The sequence below is a fragment of the Marmota flaviventris genome, chromosome 12, assembly GCF_047511675.1.
Source record: "Marmota flaviventris isolate mMarFla1 chromosome 12, mMarFla1.hap1, whole genome shotgun sequence".
In the NCBI taxonomy this organism is placed as follows: Eukaryota; Metazoa; Chordata; class Mammalia; order Rodentia; family Sciuridae; genus Marmota; species Marmota flaviventris.
The window spans coordinates 100,834,961-100,848,354 of NC_092509.1; the positions used below are offsets into that span (position 1 = coordinate 100,834,961).

General features: G+C 32.8%; 1 protein-coding gene across 7 annotated transcripts in view; it reads left to right on the forward strand.

Annotated features, from left to right (window-relative positions):
• Cop1 (COP1 E3 ubiquitin ligase) overlaps nucleotides 1–13,394 on the forward strand; it is a 169,878-nt gene that overhangs the window by 120,689 nt on the left and 35,795 nt on the right. For all 7 annotated transcript variants that reach the window (XM_027934924.2, XM_071600288.1, XM_027934926.3 and 4 more), the window contains 3 exons: nucleotides 610–727; nucleotides 3,521–3,645; nucleotides 4,666–4,826. In XM_027934924.2, coding sequence (XP_027790725.1) covers nucleotides 610–727; nucleotides 3,521–3,645; nucleotides 4,666–4,826 — 404 coding nt within the window. The remainder of the gene's footprint in view (nucleotides 1–609; nucleotides 728–3,520; nucleotides 3,646–4,665; nucleotides 4,827–13,394) is intronic.

Here is a 13,394-nt window from a genome sequence, read left to right on the forward strand (position 1 = left end):
TGGGATCCACGCAGTATTGGATTTAGTTTGTCTAACACTGAATTCGAAGGCAAAGTCTGTGATTACTTTGTTCTACCTGCAGAGGCTGAAGACTTATTCCATGTTGTACTGTCCAAAATTGGGGAAGGATTGGTGGAAGCCACCAGGCTAATTCAGGTCCAAAGCCCACAGGCACTGCCCTGGAGGCAGGAGCTGTAGGGTTGTGTCCAGTACTGGATTATATCATGGTGGGCCTGTGTTCTAAGACATGGACCCTGTTTCTTCATTCTCCCCTTCCCCACCCCCAAGTAAGAGGCTTCACTCCATACTATGTTGTTTGGAGTTGGGAGAGAAGTTCCTGGGTAGCTCTTTTCTTCAGTGCATTTTATTTATTTTTTATTAGTTTACTAAAACAGGTACTGTGATTTCTCACCTGACCTAGTTTCCTTAACTCTTGTAAAAGTAGTTTCCTACCTAAGCAGCTTTTAAAATTGATATTTCTATGGGACAGGGTGTGCTAGGGGTCACATTATCTGTGGAATATTTGATGAAAAAACCAAAACCTCTTAAAATTAGCTTTGTTTTCCATTTCTGTATTTACTAACTTTATTGCATTTTGTTTTGTTTTAGATCACTGTGTCCACTACTATGATCTTCGTAACACTAAACAGCCAATCATGGTATTCAAAGGACACCGAAAAGCAGTCTCCTATGCAAAGTTTGTGAGTGGTGAGGAAATTGTCTCTGCGTGAGTATTACTCTCCCCTGAGGGTGAGCTTAATACTGAGCTCTGTCGTCATTTGCCAATTCATAAAATAACTATAGTTGTATGTAAAGAATAACATTGGGTTATATGCACTTTTTCTTAAGTAGTAGATTTCTATATCTTACCCATTTAAAATACACATATATTCTGATCTGTATTGCTCATTTTTATGTTACTTGTGCATAAAATTTATAAATTCTAGTTTTTAATGTAACCCTGAATCTAGTACTCCTAAGTTTAGTGGCATTTGAACTTTTAAATTGGGTTTCAGTTATTCTCCTGAAGAAGAAAACAACCTAGTCAATGCAATAGAATGAAAAGAATTTTATTAAAGTCAACTAATATGCTATTATAGGTCTACTTAAAGTATAATAGTAGCATATTTTGGGTTTTAAATAAATTGTTGACTTTTACACTAACACTGACCTCTCTGATTTCATGGTGCGTTTTAATTATATTTTTTGTTTTGTTTTGGGTTGGGTTTTTTGGGGGGTAGGGGGTTGCTGGGGATTGAATTTAGGGGCATTTGACCACTGAGCCACATCCCAGTCCTATGTTGTATTTTATTTAGAGACAGGGTCTCACAGAGTTGCTTGTTGCCTCACTTCTGCTGAGGATGACTTTGAACTCATGATCCTCCTGCATCAGCCTCCTGAGCTGCTGGGATTACAGGCTTGCATCACCGCATCTGGCTTAAATATGTTTTAAAAAAGAACTTTTCTAAGTTTAACTACTTATACCTAATAAATCCTTTGAAAAGGCTTCTGAGCTAGAAAATAATAATATAAACTTTCAGTTATCTTTTTCATTTGTTTAAAGGTAGTAGGATTTCAATGAGGTAAATAGAATTCAGTTGTCAAAATATATAAACTAACATAGTTTTGTTCTCATAATATGAGAACTAACTAAAATATTCCACCAACATAGGCAGTCACATTTTTGGTTATCCATTTTGTAATTCTGTAGTTTCTTCATTTTTCCCGTTCTTAATTTTTTCATTTTATATCTAAGCTTTCATCTCAAGCTTAATGATATATTTTTTTTTCTTTTTTGTTTAGTTTCTGATCTCTCTCAGGAAATTATTAATGCCAGTGCCTTATATATGGTTTCCTACCACATCTACCTCCACACTTGTTGCTCTAAATAAGAACTTGGTAATTTGAATTGAGTAACAGAATGGGAAACGAGCTTTCCAATGAGAACTAACGTGGGTAATTAGTTCACAAATATTAAATTAGGTGGCAGTCAGTCAGAAATATCCCATCTTTAAGAGAAAATATAATGGACAATGAATAATTTAAATATTACTCAGATTTCAATGTAGATGATAGTTTATATGGCAAAATTTTTTTCTTTGACTTCAGATTTAATCCTTTTTTAAAAATTTCAAATTTGTAAATGTTTAACCAATTAGTTGCCTAATTTTGAATTATGTGTGTACTTAAGTACAAATTGGAATTATGTGTATACTTAAGCATAAATTGGAAATCTTAGTTGACCTTTTTAATATATATTTTCACCAGTCTTTTTTCCTTTTTAATTTTAATACATCACAATGACTTTTTTCCCCCTTGGATGAATTTGAACCTTGGAAATACCCAGAACAAATTTAACCACAAGTGTATTTGGAAATAGTAATGTTAACATTAAAATGTATTTTAAAATAGCAACATAAAGGGATATTCAGAGCAACATTGTTGAGCAAAACAAATTAAAACAAATATCTAAAAACAGATGTTATGTTGAAAACATGACAGGCAATGGAAAAATATTTTAAAAGTTAGAAATTCAGCTTCTGCAATCAGTTTAATTCTTGGCTATCCTGTTTATTCACCATGGCACTTTGAAAACATACTAACTCTTCTAAACTTGTTTCCCTTGTCTCCTCTGTGGAGCTAATAGTAGTACCTAGGTTGTGAATCTTTAAGTGATCTATGAAAAATCTTTTAGAACAATGAGTCTTTGAGTAAGAAATAAAATGTTATATTGTGCAGTCATTACAGAAAAATATAAAACAAGCTATGAAGTAAGGGAAAGCAGTTTCCAAAGTTATATGTGTAGTATGAGCCAATTTTTATAACAGAAATTCGGAGAATAACAAAACATGATTTTTTTTAAAATCCAAAGATTATATGATGATTACCATTGATTTTTATACAAAATTATTTTTTGGTAAATAACTGCATTTGCATATTCTTTCAGCAAGATAAACTGATCTACTTGATGTAGAAAAGCAAGATCCACTTTATGTAGATCTTTTAACCATATCCCTTTTCTGTAGGGATAACTAAGAAAGTAGTTTGTGTTCCTTATACCTATATAATTCAACAGTTGTAAAGTAAATCAAATCAAGAACAACAAATATCTCCCTAAAGTTGAACACATCTTCCAGTAGAGTGCTGTTATTGTTTGATTGGTAGTCATATGGTGCTGTTGATACCATTGGTATTTATTGATCACTTCCTACATATGAAAAGTGCTATTGAAAGCATTTTAAATTACTTAATTTTCACAGTAATTCATTAGACTTATTTTAATTCTATAAAGTAGTAATCACTATATTCATATTTAACTGATGAAAATCTGAGTCCAGTGAGGTTTCATAACTTGCCCAAGGTTAAAAGCAAATTAATAGCAGATTGGACATTGTTACTTAGACATCTTGGCTCCAGAGTCTGCTTTCTGAACCATAATACTGGATTGCCTATAATTAGTAGGGGATGTGTTTAATGCCATGAAATCTTAAATATCTTCCAACTTTTGTGTTTATCTCAGCTCAACAGACAGCCAGCTAAAACTGTGGAATGTGGGGAAACCATACTGTCTACGTTCCTTCAAGGGTCACATCAATGAAAAAAACTTTGTAGGCCTCGCTTCCAATGGAGATTACATAGCTTGTGGTAAGTGACACCAGCTTTCGGGGAACTTTTTAGCAGATATCTGTCACTGTAGTTTAGAAGTTGTCTATAGAAGGCAGCAGCATAGTTCTGAGCTTAGTTCTATGAATTTTTCTGAAAGAGCACTAGTCCTTTCATTTCTCATTGAGTACAAACCCTGAATACGTGATACAGCATGACATTTTAAACTGTTTCATTTAGTTATTTTCCAGTGTAGCATAACTTGTATAGCTATTCTGTAGAAGACAAAAAAATCTTAATTACTAAAAATAATTAAGGAGACAAATATTTGTCTTAAGATTGATATTCAGTTTCTTCTATCTAGTGTTCTCTTTAGTAACTGGTCTGCTTGGGTAACGTTGATCTATTATTCTAGGTCTTTTATTGTTGATAACTTTTATAAGTTTAAATCAGAACAAGAAAAATCAAATTCTATATTACTCAAATGTTCTAATATATCTAATGAGCTTTCATCAGTACTTTTAAGTGACTTAACCTTGATTCAGTAAATTTTATTCTCTCTACTTGTATAAACTATGAAAGTAAATATCCAGCACAGTTATCCAGCCTTGATAGATTGTTCAAAAAAGTATACTTTCCTAATAGAATAATGTGATTATTAGGAAATGGGAAGTAAATTTTATAGGTTATTTACATTTGTCTCAATTTCCATATGGTAATCTGGTCCAAATGTAAATTAAGATTCTTATAACTAATTTCTGATTCTGTTGTTGATGCTATCAGTGTTTTATATATATGACAAATTCAACTTTAGAAGTATCAATATTGTTAAATTATATAACATTGATCATTTCTTTAGATTATTAGTAAACCATGGCTCTTGTCCAAGAATGCTTTTTTCAACTGATTTCCAATTAATTCTGTGATCTATTCTTTCAAATTTGACCATAAAAGATTATTGGTCTCTGAGTTAAACTTTGGCTGGTAATTACTATTTAACTGTGATATTCTAATTCCAAGTTCTCCAATTCTAAAAAATTGTTTTTTATTTTTTATTTTCAGGAAGTGAGAATAACTCTCTCTACCTGTACTATAAAGGACTTTCTAAGACTTTGTTAACTTTTAAGTTTGATACAGTCAAAAGTGTTCTGGACAAAGACCGAAAAGAAGATGATACAAATGAATTTGTTAGTGCTGTGTGCTGGAGGGCACTACCAGATGGGGTAAGTTTTCATATCAGTTTTTTTTTTTTTTAAACCTTGGTATCTCATGTAATGTTTTATGTATACACAGGATTTTTAATTTTTTTTAAATATAAATTGATATATGTATTTTCTTTTTTGCTTGGTATTTGCTTGGTTTGTTTCAAATGTCACAATATAACAATGTCGTATTGACCTAGTATCCCTTCTATGCATCAAAGTATCTTATGCATATTTATATTACAAGCTCTATCACATTGTCTGCATCTCTTCTATATGACAGGAAATTCCTCCGAGTACCCACGGTGTCACATTTTCCTTAATGATCACATGCAGTATATACTCAGTAAGCATTCAGCTGAGGTTGTATTTTAACAATAGGAAAAGCATTTGATGTAGGTAACAGAGTGACCTATATGTGTATGTGATTAACGGTTACATGCCTAGTAGATATTATACATATACACACATTAGACCACTCTGGATTCTCTAGAATTGCTCTCTAAAAATGCACTTATGTAAGATCATTTAAACATATTCAATTTGTTGACAAGAAAGTTATACTAAGTTGTAAAAAAAAAAATTTCTTTTTTTTGGTTTTCACTTATTCCTGTATTATATGAATAAATAATTATTTACTATCATGATTTATTATATACTATAGCCATTCATTAGATTATCTTCTTAAAAATAGTTTTTTAGGTGCTTAGTTGGTTATTGGGTTTCTGTTGTTATTCTTGTTTTTGTGCTGGACATTGAACTCAGATCTTCACACAGGCTAAGCATGTACCACTCATAAAGTCTACAGCATTATAGAGTAGTGTTCTAGGACTTTACAATCACCACTCTCAGAACAAATTCCAATCCTGCCAGTTTTCATGTAAAAGTGTACCATTTTTTTAAATCTTGTATTCTGTAGTTTTTACTCTGCCTTTTCTATGTTTAGAAGAACGAGTATATACCATTGTAATCTGTTTGTCTACAATAGCCAGGACAGTAACGTACTATACAGATTTGTAACCTAGAAGCAATAGCCTATAACATTCAGCTTAGGTGTATAGAAGGCTATGCCATCTGGATTTGTTGAAGCACAGTCTATGAGGTTTGCATAAATGGCCTAACAAGGCATTTCTTGGCATACATCCTGGTTGTTAAACAGTACTTTCAAACAAGATTCTGTATTTTAAAAGCAGAATCTTGTTTGAAGCTAATGGAAAAGAAATAAGATCAGAAGAATCATCAGACTAGGACTGCTGTTCCCCTGTAAGCATTTGATGATTTTGGTGGGGTGGCTGGAATCACTTATGGCAGCTTTACAGGGTCACAGAAATTGGAGTGCACTGTCATTATGAGTGACTATCATCATTTTAGGTCCCCACAGTAATATAGTCTAAGATAAACCAATAGAAGATAAGCTTTTATATTGATTGTAATTCGCCTTCATATCATATCAGTTCCTGAAAATTAATTGAGGTGTCCCTGCTAGTGTTCACAGGATATAAACTTAAATTCCCTCTGAAAGAAGGTAACATTAGCAGGTTTTTCCTTCATTTTTCCAGTTTTGCAATTACAGTAACTAAAGCACAATAAAAAGTTAGCAGACATAAGACAAGAAGCATTAATAAAATCCAGCATAGCAACATACAACAGAAACAGAATCATAACATAACTCTTAGATATAAGATTTACCAGACATAGCTTGAAAGTAGCCATGCTTACAAGATGAAAGACAGGATTGAAAGTTTTATTTGGGAATTGGAAACTATTTTAAAAATGAAAACCCTAAAGCTGAAAAAATTACTATTACCAAAAAGAAGAACTCAGGATTTGTTGAATGTAAGTAAAGTAGAAAAAAAGAATTAACTGGTATATAAATTAGGAGAAGGAAACATGAGAAGAGAAAAATTATTTTAAAAATTTATAAAAGAAATAGGGAATTTCTTTTATATAAATATAAAATGTTATAAATATAAGAACATTTAACATGTTTAACAGGAAATCTAAAAGTAGAGCAAAAATTGGAAGGGATTATTATTGAGAACTTTACAAAGTTGACAAAAGACATCAAGGCAGAGAGAGATTCACTAGACCTTTCAACTGCAGGGAATATATAATGAAATATATATATATATATAAAATGAAATATATAATGGGCTTGTCTTGGATCTTATCTTGGGTCTGCCTTCTCATAACATCATTTCCTTGGAAATATATTAAGACAAACACAAAATTTTATGGGTAAATTCCTTTATATCTCTTAAGGTTAATACTAAAACCCTTTCTGGTGTTGCATCTGGACTGGGAGAACTGTAAGTTGGTGTAATACCTTTGAACAGTATGAGACTGATAGAAAACCAAGGCACATCTGTATTGAGGTCAGCTGCATGCAGCTCTGTCTCTGGTGACAGTGGATACTCTTAGTGTGGGCGGAGGAGAAATCTAAGAGGCTGTTCAAGTGAGTGATTATTTGGACTCCCGATCAGTTTGAAGATTTCTGTGCAGACTGAATTTCCTATTCTCTATTCTTGAAAGCCAAGTAATGTAGTGCTAGATTAAAGCCAGTTGTGTCTGATCCACCTTGGCATAATATGATAAAACTGCTAAAAATAAGGAAAATACAAGGAAGGTTTTTTCCATCCTTTAAGTTATGTCTCTTCTTATTATTGACAAATAATTATGCATATTTACGGGGTATAGTTTAATATTTTAACATATAAAATGATTAAATAAACATCAGTTAATGAAGCTGTCACCTAAAATGTTCATTTCTTGGGGTGAGACCATTTCAGATCTATTCTGTTAACAATTTTGCAGTATACATTATGTTATTACTATCTACAGGCGTCACATTGTGTGTAGTAGATCTCAGAAACATTCTTCCTATCTGAAATTTTGTACCCTTTGACCAGTCTCTCTTCTTCCCAGCCTCTGATAACCACCATTGTACTCTTCTTGTATGAATTTAGCCTTTTTAGATTACACACAGAAATGAGATCATGTAGTATTTGTCTTTCTGTGTGTGGCTCATTTCACTTAGCATAATATCCCGCAAGTTCATCCATGTTGTTGAAAGGATTTTATCCTTTTTTCATGACTGAATAGTACTATTCACACCACATTTTCTTTATCTACTCATCTATTGATTGTTACCTAGGTTGATTTCATATTTGGCTATTGTGATTAATGATGCAGCAAATATGAAAGTGCAGATGTCTGTTCAATGTACAAATTTCAGTTCCTTTGGATATATGGGATTGCTGGAACATATAGTAGTTCTACAATTGGATTTTTTTTATAAACCTCCATATAGTTTTCCACAATGGCTGGACTAATTTACCTTCTCACCAACAGTGTTTTCAAGGGTTTTCTTTTCTTCACATCCTTGCTAATACTTAACCTTTCTTCTTTTTGATGGTTGAAATCCTGACAGATGTGAGATAACCTCATTGTGGTTTTAATTTGCAATGTCCTGATAATCGTTTTGAACATTCTTTTCATATACTACTAGTTTCTATTGAGAAATGTCTGTTCAGATCCCTTGCTCATTTTTATATTGGATTGTTTCTTGCTGTTTAGTTGCTTTTGCATGATTGTCTCATTGCTTTGTTGTCATGTAGAAACTTTTTACTTTGGTCCACTTCTGTTTATCTGTTTTTGCTTTTGTAACCTCTGCTTTTGAGTTCATGTTCAAAAAATTATTGCCCATGCCAATAGTTTTATAATATAAAACTTTTCTCAATTTGATTCTTGTTGTTTTACTCTTACAGTTAAGTACTCAAAATATTTTGAGTTTTGTGTGTGTTGTGGTCCTTTGTGTAAGAGTCCATTTTCCTCCTTCTCTATGTGGATATTCAGTTTTCTTAACATTACTTTATTGAAGAAACTGTGTCCCCTCTTCCCCCCAAAAGAGGGATATTTAAGGGAAAAAAAAAAAGACAGTATTGATAGCTAAACTAACAGCCAACTTCTCAGTGAACAAAACATCAGAATCAAATATTCAGTATATGAAGTAAAATACCTGCCACCCTACATCTAGTGAATATCTCTCAAGCAAAGTGAAAATAAATATTTTTAGATGTATAAATCTGAAGTTTTGCCATCAGCTGACCTATACTAATGAAAACTTTAAAAGATATTCTTTAAGGTAAAAGGAAAAACATCCCAGCTAAAAGTGATATCTTTTGTATTAACATTATTTAGAGGCTGAAGTTAGGTAAAAGATCTCCTGTGTGGCATGATTCTTGTTTGAAACCACTGGAATGAAATAGAAAGTGTTTCAAGAATACAAATGAGCATCTTTGTTTCAAAGTGATCATGTGTATGTAAACGGTCAGCATATTTTTGTTGCAAGTATCCTCATGCTTATACTGTCAGCTCCGTACCACACGTATCATGTATATTTACTAGTCACCAATTCATAATGGGTAGCTAATGGTTAAAGCGAGTACTTATAAAAGACATTTAAGACTCCCTAGCTCCTTTAAAGTAGTCCCCCAAAATGTATACTCTATCCTCAGGAAAAGCATTGAACATTTCCTCTTGTGGCTTGAGACATCAGGAATCATGGCTGCAGAGTAAGAATGGTCAGGATGACAATTTCTCTAATTTCCCTCCTTGAAACTAAGGGCAGCAATACTTGGCTTAGAAACCTATCATCTATGTTATCACCTATTCTGTGAAAAGTTATGTCTGTTTTAGATGAGAGCACCCATGTCTTTTGTCATATAATGAAATGTATTCTTTCTATTCTTATTCTAATGAATAAATCTTTTTGTGTATAATAAAACACTTAACCATGAAGCATTTAAAATTTTGTGTTAAGATCTTCTTTACCTGATTTTCTCATGATTCCTATCCTTTAAAATTATTTGTTGAATGAAGTAGTCCTGATAGTCACATGCTGTTGCTTGAGTCTCCTACTAACCTATAGACTCCTTATAAAAAGCCATCATAATCTCAAGATTTCCTACTTGCCCATTCTGAGACCTTGCCCAAGGTCCTAACCACACTGATTATATATAGATATGTACTCATCTGTAAAGTGCTGAGTATAATAGCAGCTTTTCTCTTTTTGGTTGTCAGAACAATAAAATGAGGTGATGCATAGACAGGGCTTAGAACAGTCTCTAGCACACAGTAAGAAGTACCAAACTCTTTGCTATTGACATCGTTCATTTTTAAATTACCCCTACCATTACATGGCTTGTGCACATATAATGTGAAATTAATTTAAGTTTTGGAATGAATGATACAACCTTTCAGACTTGGCTTTTATCTTGTTTGTTGCATGATTAACTGATAGTTATTTAAACCAAAGAAATGCTAAAATATAGATAGAAGATAGCTTTCATAAATAATAGATTTGAAACTCAGTGGTAAATTTTGAGACTATATAAATTTTAAGAAAACTAATTTTCCTAACATGAACCAAGCAGGAACAATTGTATTATATTCCTGAGTCTGTTAGTTATATAATTATTTCAAAATTACTGCTTTTCCAATTGGAATATACTCTACCATATTTTGCCCATTTTTGAAAGTGACAGAAATGTTTAAACGTGCAACTGTAGGGGAAATGTCATTTGTTATTGGCTTAATATTTTTGTTAGAGTTACAGTATGTTCTTCCTTCTCTTACTGTATTGCATTAAAGACCTATCTATTTTTTCTAATTCATTTAAGTTTTACCTGGAAAATAGGCATCCTTTTCTGATTTATTAGTAAACACTTTTTTGTATAAAACACCAGATTGCTCTAAACTAGGGGAGTACAATAAGTTCAAGGATCCATATAATACTATAAGCCATATAGTACTTTTTGTATAAAGCACGAGATTGCTTTAAACTAGGGAAGTAAAGCAAGTTCTAGGATTCATACAGTACTATTAAAGTGCCGAAGAGATCTCTAGAATAAAGCTTATTTATACCAGTGGTTCTCAAACCTGATTGATCATCCGTATCACCTGGGAATCTTTAAAAAAAACAAAAGTTGAATAAGGAAACTATAGAACTCAATAATACAATTAATAACCTAGACTTAATTGACATATATAGAATATACCACCCAACATCAAGCAGTTGCACTTTTTTCTCAGCAGCACATGGATCCTTCTCAAAAATAGATCATATATTATGTCACAGGGCAACTCTTAGACAATATAAAGGACTAGAGATAATACCATGCATCTTATCTGATCATAATGGAATGAAACTGAAAATCAACGATAAAAGAAGGAAGGAAAAAGCATACATCACTTGGAGAATGAACAATAGGTTACTGAATGATCAATGGGTTATAGAAGAAATCAAGGAGGAAATTAAAAAATTCTTAGAGATTAATGAAAACACAGACACAACATATCGGAATCTATGGGACACATTGAAAGCAGATCTAAGAGGAAAATTCATTGCTTGGAGTTCATTCCTTAAAAAAAGAAAAAAACAACAAATAAATGATCTCATACTTCATCTCAAAATCCTAGAAAAAGAAGAGCAAAACAACAGCAAAATAAGTAGAAGGCAAGAAATAATTAAAATCAGAGCTGAAATTAATGAAATCGAAACAAAAGAAACAATTGAAAAAATTGACAAAACTAAAAGTTGGTTCTTTGAAAAAATAAACAAAATCAACAGACCCTTAGCCATGGTAGTGAAGAGAAGAAGAGAGAGAACTCAAATTACTAGCATACGGGATGAAAAAGGCAATATCACAACAGACACTTCAGAAATACAGAAGATAATCAAAAATTATTTTGAATCCTTATACTCCAATAAATTAGAAGATAGTGAAGGCATAGATAAATTTCTTAAGTCATATGATCTGCCCAGATTGAGTCAGGAGGATATAGACAACCTAAACAGACCAATATCAATTGAGGAAATAGAAGAAACCATCAAAAGACTACCAACTAAGAAAAGCCCAGGACCGGATGGGTATACAGCAGAGTTTTACAAAACCTTTAAAGAGGAACTAATACCAATACTTTTCAAGCTACTTCAGGAAATAGAAAAAGAGGGAGAACTTCCAAATTCATTCTGCAAGGCCAACATCACCCTGATACCTAAACCAGACAAAGACACTTCAAAGAAAGAAAACTTCAGACCAATATCTCTAATGAACCTAGATGCAAAAATCCTCAATAAAATTCTGGCGAATCGGATACAAAAACATATCAAAAAAATTGTGCACCATGGTCAAGTAGGATTCATCCCTGGGATGCAAGGCTGGTTCAATATACGGAAATCAATAAATGTTATTCACCACATCAATAGACTTAAAAATAAGAACCATATGATCATCTCGATAGATGCAGAAAAAGCATTCAACAAACTACAGCATCCCTTTATGTTCAAAACTCTAGAAAAACTAGGGATAACAGGAACATACCTCAATATTGTAAAAGCAATCTATGCTAAGCCTCAGGCTAGCATCATTCTGAATGGAGAAAAACTGAAGGCATTCCCTCTAAAATCTGGAACAAGACAGGGATGCCCTCTCTCACCACTTCTGTTCAACATAGTTCTCGAAACACTGGCCAGAGCAATTAGACGAAAGAAATTAAAGGCATCAAAATAGGAAAAGAAGAACTTAAATTATCACTATTTGCAGATGACATGATTCTATACCTAGCAGACCCAAAAGGGTCTACAAAGAAACTATTAGAGCTAATAAATGAATTCAGCAAAGTGGCAGGATATAAAATCAACACGCATAAATCAAAGGCATTCCTGTATATCAGCGACAAATCCTCTGAAATGGAAATGAAGACAACCACTCCATTCACAATATCTTCAAAAAAAATAAAATACTTGGGAATCAACCTAACAAAAGAGGTGAAAGACTTATACAATGAAAACTACAGAACCCTAAAGAGAGAAATAGATGAAGATCTTAGAAGATGGAAAAATATACCCTGTTCATGGATAGGCAGAACTAACATCATCAAAATGGCGATATTACCAAAAGTTCTCTATAGGTTTAATGCAATGCCAATCAAAATCCCAACGGCATTTCTTGTAGAAATAGAGAAAGCAATCATGAAATTCATATGGAAAAATAAAAGACCCAGAATAGCAAAAACAATGCTAAGCAGGAAGTGTGAATCAGGCAGTATAGCGATACCAGACTTCAAACTATACTACAGAGCAATAGTAACAAAAACAGCATGGTACTGGTACCAAAACAGGCGGGTGGACCAATGGTACAGAATTGAGGACACAGAAACCAATCCACAAAACTACAACTATCTTATATTTGATAAAGGGGCTAAAAGCATGCAATGGAGGAAGGATAGCATCTTCAACAAATGGTGCTGGGAAAACTGGAAATCCATATGCAACAAAATGAAACTGAATCCCTTTCTCTCGCCATGCACAAAAGTTAATTCAAAATGGATCAAGGAGCTTGATATCAAATCAGAGACACGCCGTCTGATAGAAGAAAAAGTTGGCTACGATCTACATATGGTGGGGTCGGGCTCCAAATTCCTCAATAGGACACCCATAGCACAAAAGTTAATAACTAGAATCAACAAATGGGACTTACTTAAACTAAAAAGTTTTTTCTCAGCAAAAGAAACAATAAGAGAGGT